We start from the raw sequence: 26,983 nt of genomic DNA on the forward strand, positions 1-26,983 counted from the left end.
GTGTATGGACATTTTGCTTATGTGTGTATCTGAACCACATGTGTGCTTGGTCAGTTCCAGTTTTTAAGATTTTAATTTGGTCCCAGAGGAGCTGGAGACGGACTAGAACCTATATGTATAGAAGTAAATTTAATCGTTGATTTGAATCATACTTAACTGATGAGTGCAAAGTTCCAGGCCAGTCCGTGAACATGAAGTTGATACTGAGGTAGCTCTGGTTTTAGTTGTGGTAAAATGGTTATCACTTCACTGCTTGGGTGCCAGGGATCCTCAGTCTTGTATTAGTGGACTGAACGTATGCTCCTCAGATAACCAACAGGCCAGAACGTTGTCGAGCAATACATTTCTAAGTTGTGTTCTCGGCTTCCCCCACCCTGCTTTGGTTTTGTTGTTGTTGCCAAATACAGTAATAATGTTACATCTTTTCTTTCTTAAAGTTGTATATACATGCACAGGTGTTCTATGGTGTGTGTGTGTGTGTGTGTGTGGTGTCAGAGGACAACTTGTGGAAGTTGATTCTCTTTCTTTCACCATGTGATTCCCAGGAACTGAACTTAGTCCATCAGGCTTTGTGGCAAGTACTTTACCCTTTGAGCAGCTTGCTAGCTCCAAAGTTGGATGGTAATTTTCATTAGCAGTATTGAAATGTCTAAAAACCATTATTACCCTTCTAACAGAATTTCCTTCCTTCCTTCCCTCCCTCCCTTCCTCCCTCCCTCCTTCTCCTCCTTATTTTTTGTTTTTTCGAGACAGGCTACCTTTGTGTAGCACTGGTTGTCCTGGAACTCACTCTGTAGACCAGGCTGGCCGTAAATTAAGAGATCTGCCTGCCTATGCCTCCTGAGTGCTGGGATTAAAGGTGTATACCACCACTGCCCAGCCCAGAATTTTCTTTAGAATAAACTCTTCAATTCAAATCACCTTGGATAATTTGCACATTATTCTTATTATTTAGAATGTAAAACTTTCATTTTGTATGTATTGTGTTTAAAAAAAAAAAAAATATATATATATATATATATATCAATCACAGTGTGCATCCACTTCTCTCTCTGACATTATGGGCCCCAGAGAGAGAAGGTGGATTGTCAGGCTTGATGGCAAGTGTATTGGCTAATCCATTTTGACAGCCCACTGTGAATATTTTAAAGCTAGAATCATTTTTGGGTAGTATTTCTTTGAATCATATACTTGTTTTAATTGAAAAATTTTCTAAATTTGTCTTAGAACTGATTAAGTATCCTAATAAACTCATGGTAATGTTAATAGTTTCTTTCTTACTTTTTAGAATACATGAACTTGCTAAAAGAAACTTCTGTTTGTTTATATATTTCATATATTGGTGTTATATCTGCATGTACATTAAAGTAACTTATTGTTTATATTATTTTGAAGTAAAAAACAAGGGAAAACAAGACAATAATTTTGGTCTTTATAGAGAAATACTTTTAGCCTAGATAAATATGGTTATACTGATCTGTCAGAAGTTGATAACATTTTTAAGTTGTAAGAAAATTAGTGAAAAATTTAAATTTATTTACGCATATCTGATATTTTTCCTCCTTCCCCCCCTCCCTTTCCTTTTTTGGCGTTCCTGTGGTTCGAATCCAGGGCCTTGTACATACCAGGGTAACATTCTCCTACAGAGTCACACCTCTGTTCCCACAATTTCTCATTGTAAACCCTGATAAGATTTGGGAAAGTAAGCTGGGCGTGGTGGCACACGCCTTCAAACCCAGCGCTGGTGGATCGCTCTGAGTTTGAGACCAGCCTGGTCTACAAAGTGAGTCTAGGACAGCCAAGGCTACACAGAGAGACTCTGTCTTGAGAAACAAAAACAAAAACAAAGGGAAAGTAAAGAAGTAATGATTGATTTAATGAATCCATACATTGATGTGCTTATAACGCAGCTGATAAAGTAGAACCAGTGTTTGTTACACATAGGTTTCTGTAGGTGAGTAATCTAGCATGTTTTTGAAGGCGGTTCTGAATAGGCAGGGAAAAGTGAGGGTAGGCATGGTTTTCACTTTATTTTCTGTAACACCTCAAGAAACATGAACTTACTTGGTTTATAAGAATGCTCAAATGAGCCGGGCGATTGTGGCACAGGCCTTTAATCCCAGCTCTCAGGAGGCAGAGCCAGGTGGATTGCTGTGAATTTGAGGTTAGCCTGGTCTACAGAGTGAGTCCAGGACAGCCAAGGCTACATGGAGAAACCCTGTCTCGGGGTGCGGGCTGGGGGAGGTGGGGAAGAATGCTCAAATGCCAAGCAATAAACTTCTAAATGTTAGTTTTGGAAATGCTTTAACTTTATAATTAATAGTTGGCTTTAAAAAAACTTATGTTAAAAGTTGGATGTGACAGCACATCCCAGTACTTGGGGTGGAGACAAGAGGATCATGGAGTTGAAGGCCAGCCTTGGCAACACAATGAGCTTGAGAGCAGATTGGGCTACATGAGACCCAATTTCAAGCATTCTACAAAACCTATTATATGTACAGCATTGTTTATAAATAGCAGTTATACTACCATGTAAGTCCTCAGTGTAGAACCAATCGGATCCTTCTGTGTAAAGTCTTAACTGCTTATACTAATACAGTTAGGGATCTAGACTTGATACATTTTGGTTATTAGTAATCAAGAGTGACTTACTGGTACTTATTTTGTGAAGTGGTAGGAAGAATTATATCCTTGGGCATCCCCATGAAAGCCTGGCCTTCAGTAAGTGGGGTGATCAGTTATATTTATCCATTGAGTAAGTAACCAGTACTGTAAATTGAAAATTGGCTATATTAGAGAAATGGATTTTTACAAAAGGTTATCTTGGTTTAAATCATACAAGCTTATGGATGACTGATTCTAGCTTTGAACCTGTTTAAAGCCTGTTATATTTAGAAACTGACTTTTGTGGATATGAGTGTTTTTGGCTAACAATATATCTTAGGAAAGCATAATATAAAAAAATAACAATTTTATAGTAAATTGTTAAATATATTTTCTTATCAAATCATTGAGATTTAAGGATAACTGATTTTTTTTCATAACCTGTTGCTTTTGAAAGCTAGTTAGTGATTTGGAATAAATAGTTCTGATTAACTTATGTGGAAGAGTTTTCTTGTAATAGAATACTAAATCTTTTCTTATTTAGTAAAGTTAACTATTTGGTGATTCTGAATGCATATTTTATAATCTTTGAGTAAACATAATTGCTTGGGTGATTTTGTTGTTGTTTTTATATATTTTAGTTTTAAGATAAATCCTAGAACATGAGATTAAAGAAATAAGTTAGAGAATATTATGTTAAATTTCTGTGGCAAAATAAAATTTTATGGACTATTTCTCATGGTCATGTCTGCTCTGACAGGCTTATCAGATTATTTCATCATTTGTTTATAGGCGCATTCTGCATTCTAAAGGTGAGCTAAGCGAAGATAGGCACAAACAGTATGAAGAATTTGCAATGTCATACCAGAAGCTGCTGGCAAATTCTCAGTCTTTAGCAGACCTTTTGGATGAAAATATGCCAGATCTTCCGCAGGACAAACCAACACCAGAAGGTAAGATATAAGCCAGTGTTCGTGTGTGAGTATATCATGCACTGGTGAGATAACTATTGGGCAAAGATGCTGCCAAGCTTGATGACTTGAGTTCAAACTCAAGAACCCATATGGGGGCTGGAGACACGGCTCAGCTGTTAAGAGCACTGACTGCTCTTTCAGAGGTCCTGAGTTCAATTCCCAGTAATTACGTCATGGCTCATAACCATCTATACCCTCTAATGCCATCTTCTGTCATGCAAGTGTACATGCAGATAGAGCACTGTATACATAAAATAAGTAAATCTTAAGAGAACCCATATGGTTAAATAATAAAATGGCTCCACCAAGTTTTACACACACACACACACACACACACACACACACACACACACACACACACACACAAAACCAAACATACATACTTGCTGCACAAGCCTCAGGACCCGAGTTCAAATACCCAGCACCACATCAGAGTGGAAAATAAGTCACCTGACCGTTATGTACGTGTACACACATGCACCACAAAAACATTGACTCACTCATACAAAAAAAAATATTAAAAACAAAACAAGCTGGGCGTGGTGGCTCATGCCTTTAATCCCAGCACTTGGGAGGCAGAGGCAGGCGGATTGCTGTGAGTTCAAGGCCAGCCTGGTCTACAATGTGAGTCCAGGACAGCCAAGGCTACACAGAGAAAAACCTGTATCGAAAAACCAACCAACCAACCAACCAACAAAACACCAGCACCTGGTTCCTAGAACCCACATGGTATTCACAACTGTCCTGACTTCAGTTCTACAAGATCCCTCCTCAGACACCACAAATGCATACATGCAGGCAAAACTTACATATATAATAAATTAAATAAATAAAAAAAACATTTATAGCCCTAGGTGGGCTCAGTATCACAGAAATCCACTTCCTCTGCCTCTCGAGCATTTAGGTTAAAGATGTGCTGCCATGCCTGGCCACTTAATTTTTAAAGATGGTTTCCTGTTGAGCCTAGAGCTTACGGATTTGGTCTGACATTTAGCCAGCGGGTCCTGGGGACCCACCTGTATTTATCCCTTAGTTTAGGGGTTATAGATGGATGTGCTGAGGCTTGTGCAGCAAGTACTGTCTTCTCAGCCAGCTCATTAAAAAAATTAAAGGAGCCCAGTGGTGGTGGTGGCACACGCCTTTACTCTCAGCACTCGGGAGACAGAGGCAGGTGGATCACTGTGAGTTCGAGGCCAGCCTGGTCTACAGAGTCCAGGACAGCCAAGGGTACACAGAGAAACCCTGTCTCAAAAAAAAAAAAAAAAAAAAGAAAAAGAAAGAAAGAAAGAAAAGAAAAAACACTTACTTTAAGGCCTGTTAAATTCACATTAATACAAATTTAAGCTTTATAAATAGCTTCAGATTTTTTAAAGTTAGGTATTGCAAACTAATAACCTTCCACTGCTATATGGAATGCATGCTTGAATAGAAAAGGGTCTGCACTTAGAGAATATACTATTTTCTGTTCATACAACAAGTTCATGTCCTCAGATTATGTCCAGTAGGGACTTGCCTTAAACAGTATTTGGGGTTAGAGAAAGATTTGTCAGTTGTGGAATAAGAGAGTTAATCCAGTATTGCAATTCAATGTTTCTGTACTTTTAAACATTTATTTACTAAAAGTATGTGTGTGTGTGTGTGTGTGTGTGTGTGTGTGTGTGTGTGTGTGTAGGTTGAGGGATAGCGTCTGCAGGTCAGTCCTTCTTGCCATGTGGGTTCTAAGACCAAACTCATATCATCAGGCTTGATGGCAAATACCTCTACTTAATTCTTGCTAGTCTATGTATTCTTATTTGTTCTAAAATATTTTATTTTTAAGTTTGTCTATATGTATATATATAGTATAGGTTTGTACACATGCTTGCAATCCCCACAGAGGCTGGGGTGGGGGTGTCAGAGCTCCTGGAGCTGAAGTTGCAGGTAGTTGTGAACCACCCACGCGTGCTGGGACGCAAACTCTCATCCTCTACAACAGCTGTACATAACCATCAATTGCTTAATTATCTCTACAGCCCCAAAGATGTATTTTTTATTATGTTGCTATTTTTTGTTTGGTGCCTTCAAAGGCTAGAAGAGGATGTTGTTGTCCCTGGGACTGGAATTACAGTTGTGAGCTGCCATGTGGGTGCTGAGGATTGAACCAGAGTCCTCTGGAAGAACAACCAGTGCTTTTTAACTGTTGCGCTACCTCTCTAGGCAAGAAGTTAAATTTTTAAAAAGTGATTTCTTGCTAGTCTAAAATTTTCATATGTGTGAAATACTTGCTCATATTTTAGGATAAAATAAATAAATAAAACAACCCCAAAACATGAGGCCAGACAGTGGTGGTGCTTACCTTTGGTCCAGCGCTTGGAAGGCAGAGGCAAGTGCATCTCTGAGTTCAAGGCCAATGTAGTTTATCCAGCAAGTTCCAGGAGAGCCAGGGCTATACAGAGAAATCTTGTATCAAAACAAAACAAAAATAAAATAAATAAATAGAAAAATGAAGGTTTCTTTATAAATGTATTTTATTCCTCAAAGTGACCAGGGCTGAAAGCTTGATAGTAATCTGTAATATATATGTGATCTAATAGTTATAAATGTAATTTAAAAACTAGAATATTCCGTGGGAGACAGAGGCAGGTGGATCTCTGTGAGTTTGAGACCAGCCTGGTCTAGAAAGTGAGTTCAGAACAGACAAGGATAAATACAGAGAAACCCTGTCTCGAAAAACAGACAAAAGAAAAGGAAAAGAAAACCTAGAATATTATTTTGCATGAATTTTTTGAGCACTTATTTTTGAGAACTTCTTGACTGTATTGTTCCTCACTTATTCAAATAATACCCTATTAATATTGCCTAATTGGAGGCTGAAGAGATGACCTACCAGCTAAGAGTACTTGCTGCTCTTACAGAGGAGTAGGGTCAATTCCCAGTACCCACATGGTGGCTCACATGTCTGTAACTCCACTTCTAGGGGACCTGCCACCTGCTTTTGGTGTTTGGGTAGCAGGTATACAAGTAGTGCAAGCAGAGTACCCATACACATAAAATGAAAACAATTCTCTTTTGAGAGGCAGGGCTGCCAGCTATGGTTTGGAGGCCCAGACTCTTTTCTTTCTTTCTTTTTTCTAAAAGGTTTATTTATGTGTATTAGTGCTCTGTTTGCATGTATGCCCGCGTGATAAGAGGCCATCAGATTTCATTAGAGATGGTTGAGATCCACCATGTGGTTGCTGGGAATTGAACTCAGGACCCCTGGGAGAGCAGCCAGTACTCTTTAACTACTGAGCCATCTCTCCAGCCCCATTAAATATTATTTAATTGTCCTAGTCTATTCTAGCTATTGGAATGAAGTATTATGGTTGGGATAATTTATAAACAATAAGTTTATTGGTCTAAGTTCTGAAAATTGGTAAGCCTAAGATCTTGGTATCAATATATCTAAGAATTGCTTGCTTACTGTTACTTCTGAGGTCTACATTCTTTGAAAGAATTTTGAGGCAACAAAATATTTCATAACAATAAAGGATCAAAGTGATAAATGTTTGTTTCATTTAGCTTTATTCTGATTAGTACTAAGATTAAGAGTTGTTTTGGGGGGTGGAGTCAGGATCTGGGCAATAGTGTAATTCCAGGACTCAGGAGGAAGAGGTGGATCTCTGAGTTTGAGGCCAGTCTGGTCTACAGAGTGAGTTCCAGGCCAGCAGGGTTTTTATTTTTTGTTATTTTCTTATTTATCTGCTTGGACACTATCAGTTTTTGTCTTCTATTAGTATATAGAACTTTTCTAAAACACACACACACACATGCACACACACACTTTTCTACAATCTCCCACAGAACATTACTCTTGAAAGAAATACCATACTAGCCAGTTCTCTGATATGATTTGTATATCTTAAACTTCATTTCTGACACACTCTAGAATTAGTGTTAACTATCACAAATAAAGAACTAGATTCTAGGTGGCTGTGGTGGCCCTTGCCTTTAATCTGAGCACTCAGGAGGCAGGGGCAGGTGTATCTTTGTGGGTTTGAGGCCAGCCTGGACTATGTAGTGATTTCCAGAACAGCCAGGACTGTGTATAAAGACCCACTTATTCTGATGAGCCATAGAAAGCAGAGTTTCTGTGGGTACCTCATGTGATTTGATAATTTCCTAAAATGGCTCATAGAGCTCAGGGAAATATTGTACTTTATCAGATTATAATGAAAAGCTGTAAAGGATACAGATATGCAATGAAGAGGATGAGCTCTTAGAACACTGTCCCTGTGAAGTGAGGGTGAGTAACCAACCCTTTCTGTATATAGAAGTGTTCTTTCTCCTAGCACTCGGGAGGCGGAGGCGGGTGGATCACTGTAAGTTTGAGGCCAACCGGGTCTACAAAGTGAATCCAGGACAGCTATGGCTACACACACAGACCCTGTTTTGAAAAGAAAAGAAAAGAAAAAAAAAAAAAAAAAAAAAAAGAAAAGAAAAAGAAAGAAAGAAAAAATGTTCTTTCACCAGCCTGAAAACTCATCAAATCTCCCTGTTCCAGAGGGTTTTGTTTTCAAGATAAGTTTTCACTATATAGGATTTGCCTTCCTGCTGCAGATTTTTTTAAAAAAAAAAAACTGTTTATTTTTACTTTATGTGCATTGGTGTTTTGCCTGCATGTATGTCTGTGTGAGGATGTCATATCTTGGAGTTACAAACAGCTGTGAGCTGCCATGTGGGTGCTAGGAATTGAACCTGAGTCTTCTGGAAGAGCAGTCAGTGTTCTTAACTGCGGAGCCATCTCTCCAGCACCGCAGAGTTTTTTTGTTTGTTTTTTTCCCCAAGACAGGGTTTCTCCGCCTTGGCTGTCCTGGACTTGATTTACAGATTAGGCTGGCCTGGAACTCACAGAGATCTGCCTGCCTCTGCCTCCCCAAGTGCTGGGATTACAAGTGTGTGCTACCATGCCAAGCTGCAGAATGTCTTAAAAGCTGATCTCTGTCCTAACTGTTTTTTGTTAAATAGAACTAGTGAATCTGTCAGTGTTTGTCTTTTTGGTATATGGGTTTAATGCCCTAGTAAGGCTCTGTCAGAATACATTATTTACAAGGAGTGCAAAGAATTACAAAGAGCCAGTGTTTTGTTCTTTTGCTGCTCTTTTTCTTTTTTTTTTTTTTTTTTTTTTTTTTTTTTTTTTTTTGGTTTTTCGAGACAGGGTTTCTCTTAGTAGAGATCTGTCTGCCTCTGCCTCCCGAGTCCTGGGCCCGGCTACTCTTTTTCTTTTTTTAAGATTTATTTATTTATTACTGTGTATACACTACTCTATCTTCATGTACACCTGCATGACAGAAGAGGGCATTAGAGGGTATAGTTGGTGATTAGCCACATGTTTTTGCTGAGAATTGAACTCAGGACCTCTGGAAGAGCAGTCAGTGCTCTTAACCTCTGAGCCATCTCTTCAGTCCCACTGTTCTTTTTATTAAATGATACTTAGTGAATAATTAACTTTCTGCAGGGTTAATTTTAATACACATGATTATTTGTAGTATTTATTTTGTGTGAGAGAGAGAGTGTGTGTGTGTGTGTGTGTGTGTGTGTGTGTGTGTGTGTGTGTGTGTGTGTGTGTGTAGAGCTTGCGTGTGCCACAGCACACGTGGGGACCAGAGGACAACTCTATGGAATTATTTGTTTTCTCTTCCCACCCTTACATACATTCTGAAGATCAGGCCTGTGCTGCAAATCTTTCTTTTCCCCTCGGACATGCTAAGTCAGCACTCTGTCAATAAGCTATATCTCTAGCCTCCCCTCCCAATATAATCTCTTGAGAATGAAAAACTATGTCTGTATTCATTTCCATTTCCCCCTCCTTGCTCTCCCTTTACATAGAACAACCATAGAGTAACAAGCTAAGAACATAAAAATAAATAAAATTCCTACTTCATAATCATGATTCCATCTGCAGGCTTTATTCTTTTTGTACTTATCTCCAAACTAAAGTCACAGGTAACTGGGCATGTGAGGTGGCTCAGTGGGTAAGCCCGACAACCTGAATTTCATCCCCCAAATCCGCATAAAGTTGGGAAGAGAGAGCTGACTCTCGAAAATTGTCTTCTGACCTCCAGCTCAAACTTTGCAGCACACATGTACACACACACACACACACACACACACACACACACACACACACACGCATGTTTTAATTATAATAATTAGAATAGGTGATCATTGACTGGAAAGATGGTTTAGTGGTTGAGTACAACTGCTCTTCCAAAGGACCCAGGTTGGGTGCCTAGCACTCACATTAGGCATCTGTAACTCCAGTTCCAGGGAATCAAATAAATTCATGCAGGTGCACATACATATACATAAATAAGAATAAATGAAATAAATCTTTTAAAAAAGCCAAGCATAGTGGCACTAGTCTTTAACCCAGCACTAGGGAGGCAGAGGCAGGCAGATTTCTTGAGTTCAAGACAAAGCTGGTCTACAGAGTGAGATCAGGGAAAGCCAGGGCTACACAGAGAAACCTTGTCTCAACAAAACAAAACAATAAAAAAGATTCATTTGTAGTCTCAAGTGCTTGTTGATTAAAGACTATCTAGTCACTTGAAACAATAGAGATTTATTAGCTACAAAATGGAAAATAAAAAGCATACTGCTATGTTTATCATGCTCTTTCTGAAATGCTGTTTTCTGCTCATGGTTTATTTTATTGTAGAACATGGACCTGGAATTGATATATTTACACCTGGTAAACCTGGAGAGTATGACTTAGAAGGCGGCATATGGGAAGATGAAGATGCTCGGAATTTCTATGAAAACCTCATTGATTTGAAAGCATTTGTTCCAGCCATCTTGTTTAAAGACAATGAAAAAAGTCAGAACAAAGATTCTAACAAAGATGATTCCAAAGGTAAACTATTTTTAAATGTTATTTATTATTACTATGCATATGTATTGTGTGCCAGGGGTTTGGGGTGGTGCACAGAGGTCAGAGGACAACTTTACAGAGTCAGTTCTTTTTTTCTATCTTTATTTGGGTTCCAGGGATTGAATGTGGTTGTCAGGCTTACAGGGCAAGTGTTTTACCAGCTGAGCCATGTTACCCACCTTCCAAAGGTAGATTCTCAAGGAAACAGTTGATATTCCATGCTGTAGAAATGAGCTTCAGATTGGTATGTGTTTGAAAGCACACACTGGTGCTATGAGCGTTAGATTAAGTGAATGATAATGAGGAACAAAGCATTAAAGGGCTGTGTTACCATGTTTGGTTGGTGTGCACACATGTGGAAGACTTTGTGTGTCCTCCTCTGTTACTTTACATGATATTCTCTTCAGGGTCTCTTATGAATCTGGAGCTAAGTTGGCAGTCAGAAAGCCTTCCTGTGTCTGCTCCATCATCATCCTGTGTCTCCCTGACACACCCATACGTAGTGCCAAATCTGTGTTTTTACATGGATGCTAGGGTTTAGAACCCATTCTTGTACAAGTGCTCCTACCCACTGGGCTATCTTCCTAACCAGTGAGTTTATCTTTACGGGAGCCAGTATATTTACATTAGTCTGAATTGATTTGAAGGTGTTTATATTTATTATCTTACAATGAAGTCATGTGAGATCTTACAACACAGGAGTTTTCCTCAGCAAGCATAGGTTTTGTGTACTTATCTTTCTACATACTTTTTTTAAGGCTTGATCTATTCAGGTCTCTGTGAGAGAGTTAGTTGAGAGAAATCTAAAAGTCTGAAACTATTAATAGAGTAGGAGGTGTTGATGCTGGCTAACCTTTGTTTTTCAAATTCATCTTTATGTTTTTTGGCGGGGGGGGGGCGGTACATTTCGAGACAGGGTTTCTCTGTGCAGCCTTGCCTATCTTGAACTTCTGGACTTGCTCTGTAGATCAGGCTGTCCTGGAACTCACAGAGACCCGCCTGCCTCTGCCTCTGCCTCCAGAGTGCTGGATTATAGGTGTGCATCACTGTGCCCAGTTTGTGCTCCTGTTCTGATCTAAGCTACTGTCCTGTCTGCTCCTGCTTGCTTGCTTTTTAGCTGTTACTCTTTTCTATGTCTTCTTTAAAATTATTTTTACCCTCCTTACCAATATATTTTTTAAAGATTTATTTTATGTGCGTGAACGTTGCCTGCATGTATTTAAATGTACCGTGTGTGTTCAGGTCCTGAGGAGGCCAAAAGAAGGAACTGGATCCCTGAAACTGGAGTTATAAGCAACTCTGGGCTGCCATGTGGGTTCTGGGAATGAACCTGAGGCCTCCATAAGGACGGCGGTGCTCTTAATTGCCGAGTCATCTCTCCAGCCCTTCTTACTATTGGTATTCTTTTTTTTTTTTTTTTTTTTTCCTTGTTTGTTTTGTTATTGGATTCTTTCTGAGAGACAGGGTCTCACTTTATATTCTTGGCAGTCCTTGAACTCTCTGTGTAAATCAGGCTGGCCTCAAACTTGAAGAAAACTGCTTGTCTCTACCTCTGGAGTGCTGGGATTAGAGGAAGTGCCACCTGCCCAGTATAGTCTCTCCACCCCACCACCTCCCACCCCCAGTTTAAAATTTATTGTTGTCTCTAAAACACTGCATAGTTGTCTCAGACTTACCACTTTGTGCATCTTATACCTTTACTTTTCTATCCTAAACATTTAGTCTCTGAAGTAAGCCAGTTTTGCCTTGGGCCTTTCAAACATTACTTACAATATGTCCTCCACTATACCCCACTTGACTTCCTCATGAACATTAGTTTAACTTGCTGTAAAGTACACATTTCTTAGATGTATAGGAGTCATATTTTAAGATTTTTCTTTCTTTTCAGCATTCAGCATCTTAGCATAGGTTGTGAATGTGTAGTAGCTCATTGGTAAATGGTTTCTTGTTGTTTGTTTTCTTAACCAGCGGCTGAGGCATGCTAGGTAAGCACTTAGCATTGAGCAGTCACCCTGTGCAGTAAATGTTTTTTGATAAAGGATATTGTTTGTTATTTTTTCGTATATGTGTACACCTGTGCCATGGCACACATGTGGAAGGCAGAGGGCTGCTTTGGGGAGTCAGTTCTCATTTTTTCCACTGTGTTGGCTCTTGGGAGCAAAATCAGATTGGCTTGGTAGCAAGTGCCTTTTCCTGCTGAGCCATCTTGCCAACCTGTAAATATTCTTTTGATAATAAGATTTTAGTAAACATTGAGGAGTAAATAACATGCTTCATATGGGAAGTGCTTTTTGGCTTATTATAGTCAAGTTATATCTCTGGTGTTTAGAACAGTATGTAGTTGAATACTAGGGATTCAGTAAATAATTGGGGAATGAGAGAATGAGTTAGTATGGTCTGTCTGCTTTTAGAGGTAGCTAAAGTTTTCTGTAGAGCTTCCTTTTTTACACCTGTAGTATGGCATTGAGTAACATGATGTAAAACATTCCTTCCTTTATTGCAGAAATTAGGATAGAAAATATGAAACTGATAATATTTTAGGTGGTTGAAATATACATTTAAAAGCAATTTTTATTTTGTGTGTGTGTGCTTGCTTTTGACCTTGAGTCCTTAAATTTATTTATGTATTTATTTTGAGACAGGATCGATCTCTCTCTCTCTCTCTCTCTCTCTCTCTCTCTCTCTCTCTCTCTCTCTCTGTTAGTCCAGGATGGCCTAGAACTTCTTATGTATCCCAGATTGGCCTTGCACTTGTATTAGCCTTTCTTCATTCTGAGTGCTGATATGACAGGGATGAGCCACAGAAGCACACATTACCATTCATTCTCTCATATCCATCCCCTCTCTCTCTCTCTCTCTCTCTCTCTCTCTCACACACACACACACTCTCTCTCTCTCTCTCTCTCTCTCTATATATATATATATATATATATATATATATTTTTTTTTTTTTTTTTTTTTTAAATCTCAAGGAGAAAATAAAAGCTAGTTTGATGAACCTCATATTTACCTGTCACTCAACCTCTACAGATATCAACATTTTGCCAAATTTTTTGAAGTAAAGTTTGCTTCTGTTTTGTTTATTTCTGGTCATTTTTCTTTGTTTGTTTGGGTCTTTCCATTGTTGTTTTTTTTTGGGGGGGTGGCTGTTTTTTGGTTTTTGCTTTTTGGTTTTTCAAGACAGGGTTTCTCTGTGTAGCCCTGGCTGCCCTGGGCTCACTTTGTAGACCAGGCTGGCCTCGAACTCAGAGAGATACGCCTGCCTCTGCCTCCCAAGTGCTGGGATTAAAGGTGTGTGCCGCCACGCCTGGCTATTTCATACCTTCAGTATAGAGCTGATAAAATGTAAGCCAGCTAGCTAGCATGCCTTCATCCCTCTCTTCCTCCTTTTTTTCCTTTCTTCTCTTCAGTGGACAAATGACGTAAGAACTGAAGAAGTTGGCCTCTCAATAAGCTCAATCTATTTCATAAAAATCTTTATTTAGTTTTCATTCATAATTGCCAGATATATACCTATATTTTAGACAAGTTATCTAGACTTGCTAATCTTTCTCTAATTTTTTTGTGGCAGGATTTAAAACAATTTAGAAAAGCTACATAGATTTTTTTTTTTTTGTAATATTTTCATAGCAGGATCTAAAAAGTTTGTTGTCTGTTTATGTGTGGATGTTTTGCCTGCATGTATGTCTGTGCACCACATGCATTCCTAGTGCCCTTGGAGGCCAGAAGACGTGTTGGATCCCCTGGGATTGTTGTTATAGACAGTTGTGAACTATCATGTGATGCTGGAAATCAAACTGAGGGCCTCTGGAAGGGCAGCCAGTATTCTCAGCTGCCAAGTCTTCGCCCCAGCTCCGTAGCAGGATTTTGAACTGACCTTGAATTCAGAAATTTTCGTAGTTTTCATATGTTTTTATTATTTTTTTGCTATATTGAATCCAAGGTCCCCTGCCTGCTAGGCAAATATTCTACCAATATACTCCAGTTTCCCATTCTTTTTTTAAAGCAGAGACAAGAGAACCAAAGGATAATAAGGAGGCTTCAAGTCCTGATGATTTGGAACTTGAATTGGAAAATCTAGAAATTAATGATGATACATTGGAATTAGAAGGTGGAGATGAAGCTGAAGACCTTACAAAGAAACTCCTTGATGAACAAGGTAATGGGCTGTTGCATCAGTTTTTATTGGTTATTTTTCACACATTTTGCCTTAAAATATGAATTTTTTCTTTTTAATTCTCTGTTGTTTTCTTACTTTTTTTGGTTTATTTTACCTGTACGGGTGTTTGGCTTGTATGTTCATATGTGTACCATTTGTGTTCCTGGTGCCCATGCCCATTCAGAAGAGAGCATCAGATCCCCTGAAATTGGAGTTAGGGATGGTTATGAGCCCTGTGGATGATGGGAACTGAACCCTGAGCCTCTGTAAAAGTAACAAGTGTACTTAACTACTGCCCCAATTTGGTTTTCTAATTATCTATTTTTCTGTTGTCTTTACTCAGTCACTAGGTAGAATTTGATTTAGGGTAAGATATTAATATTATGTGACTTTTAGCTTTACTGGTCATATTTATTACAAATATTTTAATTATAAGTATGTCAAAATATTTTATCAACAACTTAATTACATTGTGCTCAGTATTTTGTGTGTGTGTGTGTGTGTGTGTGTGTGTTGTGTGTTGGGGGAGGTGGCATGTATATGGAAATCAGGTGTCAGTACTTGATTTTCACCTTCTTTTAGACAGGACCTGTTTTTAGTTTTCTGCTTCCTAGGCCAGGCTGCCTGGCCTGTGAATTTGTAGAGATTCTCCTGTCTTCACCTCCCATCTTCCCATAGGAACAGTGAGGTTACAGAGGTGTGCTCAGTGCCTGACCTCTGAGGTTTCTGAGGAGTCAAACTCAGGCCCTTGCACTTACATCAGAAGTACTTTACCTGCACTAAATTATCTCCCCATCCCTGAATATTTTAAGTCTCTTACTGTCATTATTAAGATACTTATCATAAATGTGTTCGAAAGTTACTCTAAATTGTAGAGTTAAAAGTGACTAGGATTTCATTGTGTCAGTGGTTGTCCAGTCTCATCTTCCCTCCCCCCCCCCCCCCCCCCACACACTAAGCAGGGTTTCTCTGGAACTCGCTTTGTAGACCAGGCTGGCCTTGAACTCAGAGATCTACCTGCCTCTGCCTCTCCCCTCTGCCTCTGCCTCCTGAGTGCTCAGATCAGTGTTATTTATTTACCTATCTTTTAAACTGAGTTGTTTTCTGTTTATTAATAAGTACATTTATTGTTTTTCTAAATATTTTCTTTTGATTTTATTTTTAATATCTTATTTTTAAAAATATTTATTTATTTATTACATATAGAATGTTTTGCCTGCATGTACAACTGCAGGCCAGAAGAGAGCACCAGATCTCATTATAGATGGTTGTGAGCTACCATGTGGTTGCTGGGAGTTGAAGTTAGAACCTTTGGAAGAACAGCTAGTGCTCCCAACCTCTGAGGCATCTGTCCAGCCTTATATCTTATTTTATTTTATTGTATTTTTTACAGTGTGAGGGAATCAAATTCAAGGCTAAGCAAGTGCTATACCAATGAGCTTACATCTCCAGCAACAATTGAGTTTGTTAGGATTCTTTTGTTTGTTTGTTCTTTCTTTTTTTTGTTTTTGTTTTTGTTTTGTTTTTTGAGACAGGGTTTCTCTGTGCAGCCTTGGCTGTCCTGGACTTGCTTTATAGACCAGGCTGGCCTCGAACTCACAGCGATCTGCTTGCCTCTGTCTCCTGAGTGCTGGGATTAAAGGCGTGCGCCACCACACCCTGGCTTATTTTTATTTCTTAAACAAGGTTTCTCTGTAGAGCTGGCTGTACTGGAACTCGGTCTCTAGACCAGGTTGGCCTCAAAGTCACAGTGATCCCACCTGCCTCTGCCTCCCAAGTGCTGGGATTAAAGGTGTGCACCGCCAAACCCGGCTTGATTTTTTTAAAAAAAAGAGTTATTTTTACTTGTACATCTACGTATCCATATGAATGTATGCCATGCATGTGTGCAGGTGCCCACAGGGGCCAGAAGAAGAGCTGGAGTTACAGGTAGCTGTGGGCTGTCTAAGAGCAGCAGTGCTAAGTGCTTTCCACCCCTTGTTAGGATTTTTAAATAGAAGGGTACAATGTTTGTCTTTACTTTTTCACTGTTTGCTTCGTTGTTTTATACAGGAGATTTCTTCTATATCACAAGGAGAGGGGTAGACATGGTTGGTGAATTCCCCAGGCCCAAATCATACCAGTTAATGATATTAAAAGAACAGAGTTTCTTTCACCATCTGTGTATAAATATCACAGAAGGACTTTAATTGTATGCTGGGCTTATACAGTTGGCCCAGTGGATAATAGTGTGCTGTGCTTCAGCAGGGGCCATCCTCAAACTTACATAGAACAGGGAAGCTTAGTTCTTTAAAGGTAAGACTTGGTAGTGCTTTTAATTGGAGAACATGAGGATATAAATGTCAGGTAGATAAAAGTACTGGATTTACTGTAATCTATATTTCTATTATGAATAGACTGTGTGTGTGTGTGTGTGTGTGTGTGTATGTGTGTGTGTGTAAGGGTAAAAGTTATTTATAGCTGGTATCTGAATGAAGTGTTATAATGACTTGGTATTATGAATTTAGGGATGTCACCAATATCCCCAGCCCTCTAGAAGTACCTTACAAAGTGTTTTTCTCTGGGCTGCAGAGATGGCTTAGTGGTAAAGAACATTTGTTGCATAACTTTAAGGACTAGAGTTGGATCCCAGTACCCATATAACAAGGTGAACATTGCCTTTGTCATGCTTATCACTCCAGAATCTGGAGAGCAGAGATCAGAGTATCATTGGCACTTGCCAAAGGTTCAGTAAGAGACTGGACACCTGATTCCCCTCTGCCCCTTCTGGCTCCTGCAAAGGCATAGACATCAGCACACATACATGTGCACATACCGTACACACATATCCTCTAGATGGTTCATTTCTTAGATCACTTAACAGTTGGATGCTTGCTTTTTTTCTTTGTTTGTTTAACCTATCAAAAAACTAATTTTATATTAGAACAAGAAGATGAAGAAGCCAGCACTGGATCTCATCTCAAACTCATAGTAGATGCTTTCCTCCAGCAGTTGCCCAACTGTGTCAACCGAGATCTAATTGACAAGGTATTCTTTTTTTTTTAATGAATTTTTTTGTTTAATTAAATTTATTTTATTTTATTTTATTTATTAAAATTACATTATTTCTTTCCATTCCCTTTTCTTTCTCCAACTCCTCTTATGTTGTCATCTCTCATGCTCTCAAGTTCCTGGCCCTTTTAAAATTTTGTTACTGTTGAATATATGTATATGCATAGATGCAGAAATTTGGGAGGTTGCTTCTTTCTGGGGGAGGACCGCTTTGCCTACTCTCAGCATCCCTTAGTTGCCTGCAGTCCTTTGACAAGGTATTCTTATCCTTACATAATTTTACAAAAGCACATAGACCTTGAAGAGTCTTACATGTCAAGTATCAGTGGTTTCAGCTGTTGCAAACTATACAGTGAACCATTTTTTCAGAAGGAGTCTTTGTGAGAACCCATAGTAAATGAAGATGAAATTGGAGCTAGCTGTACATTCTTTCTTTGGAAGTGGAACTAGCTCTAGATTCCTATTGTCCTGATGCCTTTCCCCTTCACACAGGGACCTTTAGTTTTAAAAATGTGGTTTTAGATGACAGTTTCTTGAAATGTGCTGTGTGATTTCCGTTGGCACCCAAGGCCACCACTCTCTTCATAATATTCAGAGTGCTCCACCTTTTACTGTTTTGGTGTTGGCAAACATGATGGTAAGGGTTGTTGCTAGGATTGTACATGAATGAAAAAGCATTAGCATCATTTTATTCTTTCCTTCTATGAAATGTAATTTTTAAAAAGTTAACTTTCATGTAATAACCTTACTCATTCTGTAAAAATAAGTAATTTTATTACATTTCAACTTTAGATTATGCATCCATATATTTTTTTTCTTTTTTTTAATCATCAGATTTTTGTTCTGTTTTGTAAGACGGTCTTGATATTTAGTCCAATCTACCATGGAACTTGCCGTGTAGACTCAGGATTGCCTGGACTTTGCAACTCATTGTATTTGGACACATATTATTCTAGTTTGCTTCTCTGTTGCTGTGATAAACACTGATCAAAAGCAGCTTGGGGAGGAAAAGAATTCTTTTTCATCCTGTAGGCTCCAGTCATCCTTGAGGGAATGGTACTGAAATAGTGCAGGAGCGTGAAGCAGAAGCTATAGAGGACTGCTGCTTATTGGCTTGCTGCTGGGCTAATGCCCACCTGCCTAAGGACAATGAGGTTATAGGGGAGGACACTTCCCTTTAACAGGCTGGGGCCTCCTGCCTCAGGTAGCAATCAAGAAAATGCCCTATAGTTATGCCCACAGACAGTCTGATGGAGGCAGTGCCTCATTTGAAGTTTCTTCCCAGGTCTGTCTAGTTTATAACCAAGATTAGCTGTCATATGTATATATCTTTTTAATCTGACAAATTGTAAAGCCCTTCTGTATCAGAATTGTCTAAAGGGAAATACTGGTTTGGAGACTGGAGAGATGGCTCAGCAATTAAGAGCATTGACTGCTCTTCCAAAGGACCTGGGTTCAAATCCCAGCACCCACATGGCTGCTCACACCTGTCTGTAACTCCATGATCTGACACCCTCACACAGACATACATGCAGGCAGAATACCAATGTATATAAAAATAAAAATAAATAAATGATAAAGAAAAGAACTGGCTTGATTGAGTTGCATGTTCAAGTTGTTGTCATCATAGAATGCCATTCTATTAGGAGATAATGGGCTTCTGTGGGTATACTTATTTAACAGAAAGGCTTCTGAAACCGACAAATTACGGTGTTACTTCAAGAAAAGCTAAAAATACTGATTTTCAGTGACTCAATTAGAGTTTTTAAAGCTTAACAGTTTCTTAGTTCTTTTCTGAAGAAATTTTATTCACAGTATTTTTCTCTGGAAGATTTCTGTGATGTTAAATAGTGTAGTTTAAGAATACCATGTGTATGTTTATAAGTTATACATGGCTATAAGCCATTACTTTGTTACCTGTGTACACTGCTAAAAATCATGTAAACGAACATGAAATGCTGATTGATATAATAGATTCCACACGTGATGAGGGAATCTTATCACTCACGAGAGAGAGGTAGGATTGAGAATTTGAAGATAGTCTGGGCTGTATATGTACTACTATATTGTAAAGCCCTGTCTCAAAAGAAAAAAAAAATTGTGATCACTGAGAAGAATTTTATTTTTTCCCGGTGTTGGGGATTAAACCCAAGGCCTTGTACATGCTAGGCAGTACTCTATCAGTGAGCTACCTCCATGGCATAAGTTGGTTCTTAGTCAGAAATACTTTATTTCCGTACTTTTATTTTTTAGTTTTAGGTTTTTTTTGTTTTTGTTTGTGTGTGTGTGTGTGTGTGTGAGAGAGAGAGAGAGAGAGAGAAGAGAGAAGAGAGAGAGAGAGAGAGAAGAGAGAGAGAATATATGTGAGGTGGGTTGGTGCCCTTGGAAGCCAGAATAGGGAGTCAGGAGTTACAGGCAGCCGTTAATGATGCAAAATGTGTCCTGGGAGTGCAACCTGGGTACCCTGAATTTTCTTTTTTTTTTTTCTTCCTTTCTTGTTTTGTTTTGAGACAAGGTTTCTCTGTGTAGCTGTGGCTATCTTGGAACTCACTTTGTAGACCAGGCTGTCTTCAAACTCAGAGATCTGCTTGCCTCTGACTCTTGAGTATTGGTGTGTACCACCACAGCCCCACTTTTTGTTTGTTTGTTTGTTTTTGTTGGTTTTTTTTTTTTTTTTTTCCCCAGAAAGTGTTTCTCTATGAAGCCCTGGCTGTCCTGGACTAACTCACTTTGTGACTAGGCTGGATTTGAACTCATTTATTTTGTTTTGTTTTAGACATTTTCTTTATTGTGTATGTGTGAACACCTTTGCTACATACTTGCTTGGGGTTAGGTGTTGGTTTCTCCTATAGTGTGGATTCTGAGGCATGAGCTTAAGTAAGGCTTGTGGTGAGTGCCTTTACCCTCAGATCTGTTAACCAGTATATGTAATAATGAGAAAAAAAAATTAAGTTTCCTTGACTTAACATTGTAATCTTTTTCTTTAATTTTCTTTTCCACTTTTTAAAAAAAAAATATTTATTTTATGAGTGTGGTGTTTTGTCTGTGTATAATGTGCGTATCTGGTGCCCACAGAGGCCAGAAGAGGTTGTCAAATACCCAGAACTCAGTTATAGATAGTTGTTAAGCCTCCTTATGGGTGCTGGGAATTGAACCCACGTCCTCTGGAAGAGCAGCCAATGCGCTTAATTGCTGTGCCATCTCTCATCATTCTTAAGTAAATCAAAGACATGTTTGGCTTCTCTAGTTACTGTTATTGTTCTGAAATCTGCCGAAATTTACAATCTGAAATATAAGCACAAACAATACACATGGGTTACTCACTGTCCGTTCAAATGCGTCATGAGCCTACTTGGTTCTTACCTTGTTCCCATCACAGAAAGTGTTTACTTTTGTGGGTAAAACTCAGACAATTCACTTTTGACTTTTTCTTTTATTTATATATGTGTGTGTATATATATATATATGTTTATATATATAAGTATATATATAATCATCTACACCAAAGTAAAGAATTTTCGTAAGTGACTTCTGTGAGGAATGCCATTCATTTTTCCCCATGAATGTGATGACTAGAAAAACTTATCTTTGTTTAAAGTAAAACATTGATTATAGAGTTGTAGTTTATTTACTTGTACATTTGAAACAAGTTTTTTAAAAATCTTCTTAATGGGTTTCCCAACAAACAAATACGATCAACCTTACTTGCTTCCCTTTGTCCTTATATGGCAGACACTGACTGGCCTGGAAGTCACTGCTCTGCCTCTGTGTCTTGAGTACACAGGTGTGTGCCACCATGTCCTTATATATTTTTTGTTGTTTTGTTTTTCGAGACACGGTCTCTCTGTGTTAGCCTTGGCTGTCCTAGACTCGCTTTGTAGACCAGGCTGGCCTAGAACTCACAGTGATCCGCCTGCCTCTGCCTCCCAAGTGCTGGGATTAAAGACGTGCACCACCACGCCCAGCCCCAGATATCTTAAGATATCTTCAAATATATTAATTCTGGATTTTTTTTTTTTAATTCGAGTGGTTTTTTTGTTTTGTTTTGTTTTAATGTCACATCAGTTCTGTGTGTACTAATTTTGGCATTCTGTGCTTAGCTTCTGATATGTGGAACATTAAATTTTTGTGTACACTTAATTATTGTGTATATGAGAGAGGTAGGGGAGGGGAGGGAGGGCATTAGAGCACTGTTCCTGGGAGCTCAGAGGATAACTTAAGGAAGTTGACTTTCTTCTTCTACTGGGTATTAGGTCCAGGGGATTAAACTCACACTGTCAAGTTTGGCAGAAAGTGCCTTATCCTTGAGTCCTCTTGCCAGTATCCTATGTAGAACACTTCAACACAGCTTTCTCTTTGTGTGTCCAACTGGCCTTTGATAATTACGTTTAAAAAAAAGAAAGTCTTGTCTGGACCTTTAATCCCATGCACTCAGGAGGCAGAAGCAGGTGACATTCGAGGCCAGCCTGGTCTATAGAGTGAGTTCCTGCACAGCCAGGGCTACAGAAAAAAAGTAACTGCTTCGTGTATTTTTCTGAAATTCATTTAGATAGATAAAACAAAGTAAGTATAGGCATCCCTCCATATTTGCTGGTTCCCCTCTGTGGATTCAGCCAACCACAGATAGTAAATAGTTTTGAGGGAAAAACTGCATCTGTCCTAAACACATACACCTTTTTTTTTAAAAGTCATCATCATCTATCCCTGTTTATAAAGCATTTACATTGTGTTACTGTCATTAATCTAGAGATGATTTAAAGTATATGAGAATATGTACCTAAAAGTTACAGGCAAAAAAACAATGCTGTTTAACATAAACAACTTAAGCATCTGAAAATTTGCATATCTGGGGAGATTTCTGGAACCAGTCTCCACCCCTGGCCACTAGTAGCTTTCTTTATTTAAGCTAAATATTCTTAATGCAACCCAAGTTTTCTGTTACTGGATTGTAGCCCAAACTCCTTATCTTAGTGCTGATTTCCCTGTTTGTAGACCCAGATTGAACTTTAAAATTAACTTGCCACACAAAATAGGTTTTGAAGCTACCTTTAAGTTGTGTTCTCAACACGAAATTGCTATTTTTTTTTTTTTAAATAAGAAATGTATGTTTTAAACTTGTAGAGAGAGAGGGCTTATAGACTTAATGTTGTAGCTTGGCATGTGCTTATTGTTTATAATATTAGTGCCCTAAAACTGTTTTTTGGGGTGTTTAAGAATTAGAACATTGAGTTAGGGTTCTACTTTTAATGGCTGGGTTGAGGATTTCTTTTTTCTTTTCCTTTCTTTCTTTCTTCCTTTTTTTTTTTTTTTTTTTTAAGAAATGTTCTTTTTGCTTTAGGCAGCCATGGATTTTTGTATGAACATGAACACGAAGGCAAACAGGAAGAAGTTGGTACGAGCTCTCTTCATAGTTCCTAGACAAAGGTCAGTATTTGGAACAGTAATCTGTTGGTAGTGATGTAAGATCAACATTCTTATTGAGTTATTTCTTTAAAATGGTCACTTAAATTTTATAAGCTGAATAGGCATTATTATTAGCATATTGTCTGGGACTTTTATTTTTGTCTTGCTTTGCTCACATGGAAGTATTTTTTTCTAATATTTACATGCTATTTAGGTAAAATATTTAATAATATTTAAAGATAAAGTATTTAATAATAAAAGTAACTTGGTGCATGTGTGGTACTACATGCTGTAACCCCAGCACTCAGGAGGAGGCTGAAGCAGGTAGATTGAGCATGTAAGGACACCGTGGGCTGTCTATGCAGGTGAGACTCTTGCCTCAAAAAACCAAAACAGGTTGGGATCAGTGCCATATGCCTTCAATCTTAGCACACTAAGGCTCAGGCTGGTGAGTTTTTATGATTTCAAGACCAGCCTAGTCTATATAGCAAGCTCCAGGCCAGCCAAGGCTACATAGTGAGGCTGTTTCTGTAAAACAAACAAATAAACAAAACAAAAACAATAACAAAATGACCAGGTGTGGTGCTAAACACTGTTAATCTCAGCACTTGAGGCAGAGTCTGGCAGATGGAGACAGACGTGTAGTTCAGTCAAGGCTGGCCTGGTCTATGTAGTGAAATCCGGAGCAGCCAGAGCTAGAGAACCTGTCTCAAAAAGCAAACAAACAAAGCAAAACGGAACAAAATCTTTAGATAATAAACTTATTAATGACTAGAAGCAATTGGTTAATTGGTTTATATTTTTCTCCTTTGAGGGAAAAAACATAACTTATGTAGAATTTTTGGGAGTGTTTGTATTTTTGTATAGATATGATAATTTAGTATAATTCTTAAGCTTAAATTAAACATTTCATGTTGTTTGAGTTATAATGTTAGAGAGGAGATAACCACTTAGCGATTTCACTCAGTAAAATTGAAAGCTACATTAATGACGGTGTTGTTAGTAACTCAAGAAGACGCTTAGTTATATAATGCGAAGAGAATTGGATGCTCTGTTATGCTAACTGAAAATCTCCACGTGTATCTTTCAAAACTATTCAGACCATTTAATCACATCTGAAGGAGCACCATTTCTTTCTTTTTTCTTTTTCTTTTTTTTTTTTTTTTTTCTTTTGGTTTTTCGAGATAGGGTTTCTCTGTGTAGCCTTGGCCATCCTGGACTCACTTTGTAGACCAGGCTGGCCTTGAACTCATAGCAATCCGCCTGCCTCTGCCTCCCGAGTGCTGGGATTAAAGGCGTGCGCCACCACGCCCGGCTCTTTTTTTCTTAAAAAAAAAAAAAAAAATTTATTTGTTTGTTTAATGTGTGCTGGTATTTAGCCTGTATGTATACCATGTGAGGATGTCAGATCCCCTGGAACTGGAGGTACAGACAGTTGTAAGCTGCCACGTCAGTCCTGGGAATTGAACCCAGATAGATACTCTGGAAGAGCAGCCCATGCTCTTAACCACTGAGCTATCTCTCCAGCAGCCCCCTCCCTTTTTTTTTTAAATAGGACAAGATCTTAAATATTAAGACTGGCCTGGAACTCCTTATATGGCCCATTCTGCCTCAAATTTGAGTTTCTGCTGCTTCAAACTTCTGAAAAGTAGGGCCATGGGTGTGGCCACTGTGCCTGGCCATTTCTGTTCAATAAACAAATTATGTTTGTTGGGGTAGAGATGATTCAGTGGTTCGACAGACTTGTTCTCCAGAGGAGGACCCAGGTTTGAGTCCCAGTATCCACGTGGTGGCTTATAAACTTCTGTAACTCCAGTTTCATGGATCTCATGTAATGCCCTATTCCGCCATGATGTTCGCAGGCACTAGGTATACATGTGATACAAATACATGTAGGCAAAATACTCGTTCATGTTAAACAGAATAGATGAGTCTAAAAGGAAAAGAAGGGGCTGAAAAGATGACGCAGTAGTTGTGAACACTGGCTGTTCTTCTAGAGGACCTGGGTTCAATTCCCAGACTCCACGTGACAACTCACAGCTGTCTGTGTAACTCCAGTTCCAGGGGATCCAACATCCTCACACAGATACACATACAGGCAAAATACCATGGCGCATAAAACATAATTTTAAAAAAGGGGAGGGGGGAGCTGGAGAGATGGCTCAGAGGTTTAGAGCATTGACCGCTCTTCCAGAGGTCCTGAGTTCAATTCCCAGCAACCACGTGGTGGCTCATAACCATCTATAATGAAATCTGGTGCCCTCTTCTGGCCTGCTGGCTCACATGCAGGGAGAATATTGTGTAAATAATAAATAAATAAATATTAAAACAAACAAACAAAAACTTACTTGCTTTAATTATAGGTTATGGGTGTTTTGATTGTATCTATGTCTCTATCATATGTGCACCTGCTGCCCATACAGGCCAGAAGAGGGTATTGGACCTCTCTGAATTGGAGTTAGAGGTAGTGGTGAACTGCCGTGGATGGGTGCTAGGAGTCAAACCTAGGTCCTTAATGCTGCTCTTAACCTCTAAGCCATCTCTCTAGCCCCTCTTTATCTTTTAAAAATTTCTCAGCAGGGTTAATATAAGCATTATTTTTTCATTTTAATAGCTGGAGGGAGAAGGAATACTAATATAGTGAAATAGTAACTAATGATAAAATTTAGAAAGATGACTTTATGTTGTCTATGGCCATAAGATAGGAAATCATATACTTTATCAAATCGATAAGGTGCTATCGATTCATGCGTACCATTATCTTATGTACAAGTAAGAGAAAAATGTCAATATTAAGGCTTTACTGTGAGGCTCTGTTTTCATACAGATGAAAAATAGGGATAATATATATACCTTAATTTATGAAGACTCAACAGTTTTCCCCCAAAATTTTGGATTGCACACATATACACACGTACAACACACACACACTTTATTGATCTATTTTACATTTGGTTGTGTATGTGCACATTTGTGTTTTATATGTGTGTATATGTGCATACTTGGGAAGGCAGAGGTTGATATCCTCAGTCATTCTCTACCTTTTTTTTTTTTTTTTTTTTAAGTTAGGGCTTATCAGCTGGGCGTGGTGGCGCATGCCTTTAATCCCAGCACTCAGGAGGCAGAGGCAGGCGGATCGCTGTGAGTTCGAGGTTAGCCTGGTCTACAAAGTGAGTCCAGGATGGCCAAGGCTACACAGAGAGACCCTGTCTCGAAAAACAAAACAAAACAAACAAACAAAAAAAAAGTTAGGGTTTATCACTGAATCCTGATCTCTAGTTCTACTAGGCAGGCTGGCTAGTGAGTGCTAGAAATCCTTCTGTCTCCTTCCTGCCCAGTGCTGAGATTATAGGTGCATGCCAAAGCACTCACCTGTTTACATGAGTGCTGCGTAAAAGTTAGGCTCTCATGTTTGTGCAGTAGGCACTTTACCAAGTGAGCCAGCTCCCAGGTCCTGTTATTTGGTCTTCTAGAACTAAAGTTAAAGTTATCTGTGAAATTCCTGGGTGGACAGTTACAGTAGTTCTATTCTGCTAGAAACATAAACTTGAAAATAGTAGGAATTTATGAGTTTAGAGTAGCATTCTCAACCTGTGCGTCACAACTCCCTTGAGATTCTAATGACCTTTTCACAGGGGTCACCTAAGACTATTGGGAAGCAGATATTTACATTATGAATCATAACAGTAGCAAACTTACAGTTATGAAGTAGCAATGAAAATAATTTTATGGTTGAGGACCATTACAACATGACAAACTATATTAAAGGTTCACAGCATTAGGAAGGTTGAGAACCACTGGTTAGAGAAAAGGAAAAAAATGTGAAAGAAAGCAATGGGATGCATTTAAACTAGGTGTGGTGTACAAACCCTGGGGGAACAGAAGTTCAAAGCTATCCTC

General features: G+C 38.7%; 1 protein-coding gene across 1 annotated transcript in view; it reads left to right on the forward strand.

The window, feature by feature from the left end:
• Upf2 (UPF2 regulator of nonsense mediated mRNA decay) overlaps positions 1–26,983 on the forward strand; it is a 103,129-nt gene that overhangs the window by 19,646 nt on the left and 56,500 nt on the right. The window contains exons 4-8 of the mRNA XM_051151359.1: positions 3,397–3,557; positions 10,258–10,452; positions 14,480–14,629; positions 17,553–17,656; positions 23,019–23,104. Coding sequence (XP_051007316.1) covers positions 3,397–3,557; positions 10,258–10,452; positions 14,480–14,629; positions 17,553–17,656; positions 23,019–23,104 — 696 coding nt within the window. The remainder of the gene's footprint in view (positions 1–3,396; positions 3,558–10,257; positions 10,453–14,479; positions 14,630–17,552; positions 17,657–23,018; positions 23,105–26,983) is intronic.

The sequence above is a fragment of the Acomys russatus genome, chromosome 9, assembly GCF_903995435.1.
Source record: "Acomys russatus chromosome 9, mAcoRus1.1, whole genome shotgun sequence".
Taxonomy (NCBI): domain Eukaryota; kingdom Metazoa; phylum Chordata; class Mammalia; order Rodentia; family Muridae; genus Acomys; species Acomys russatus.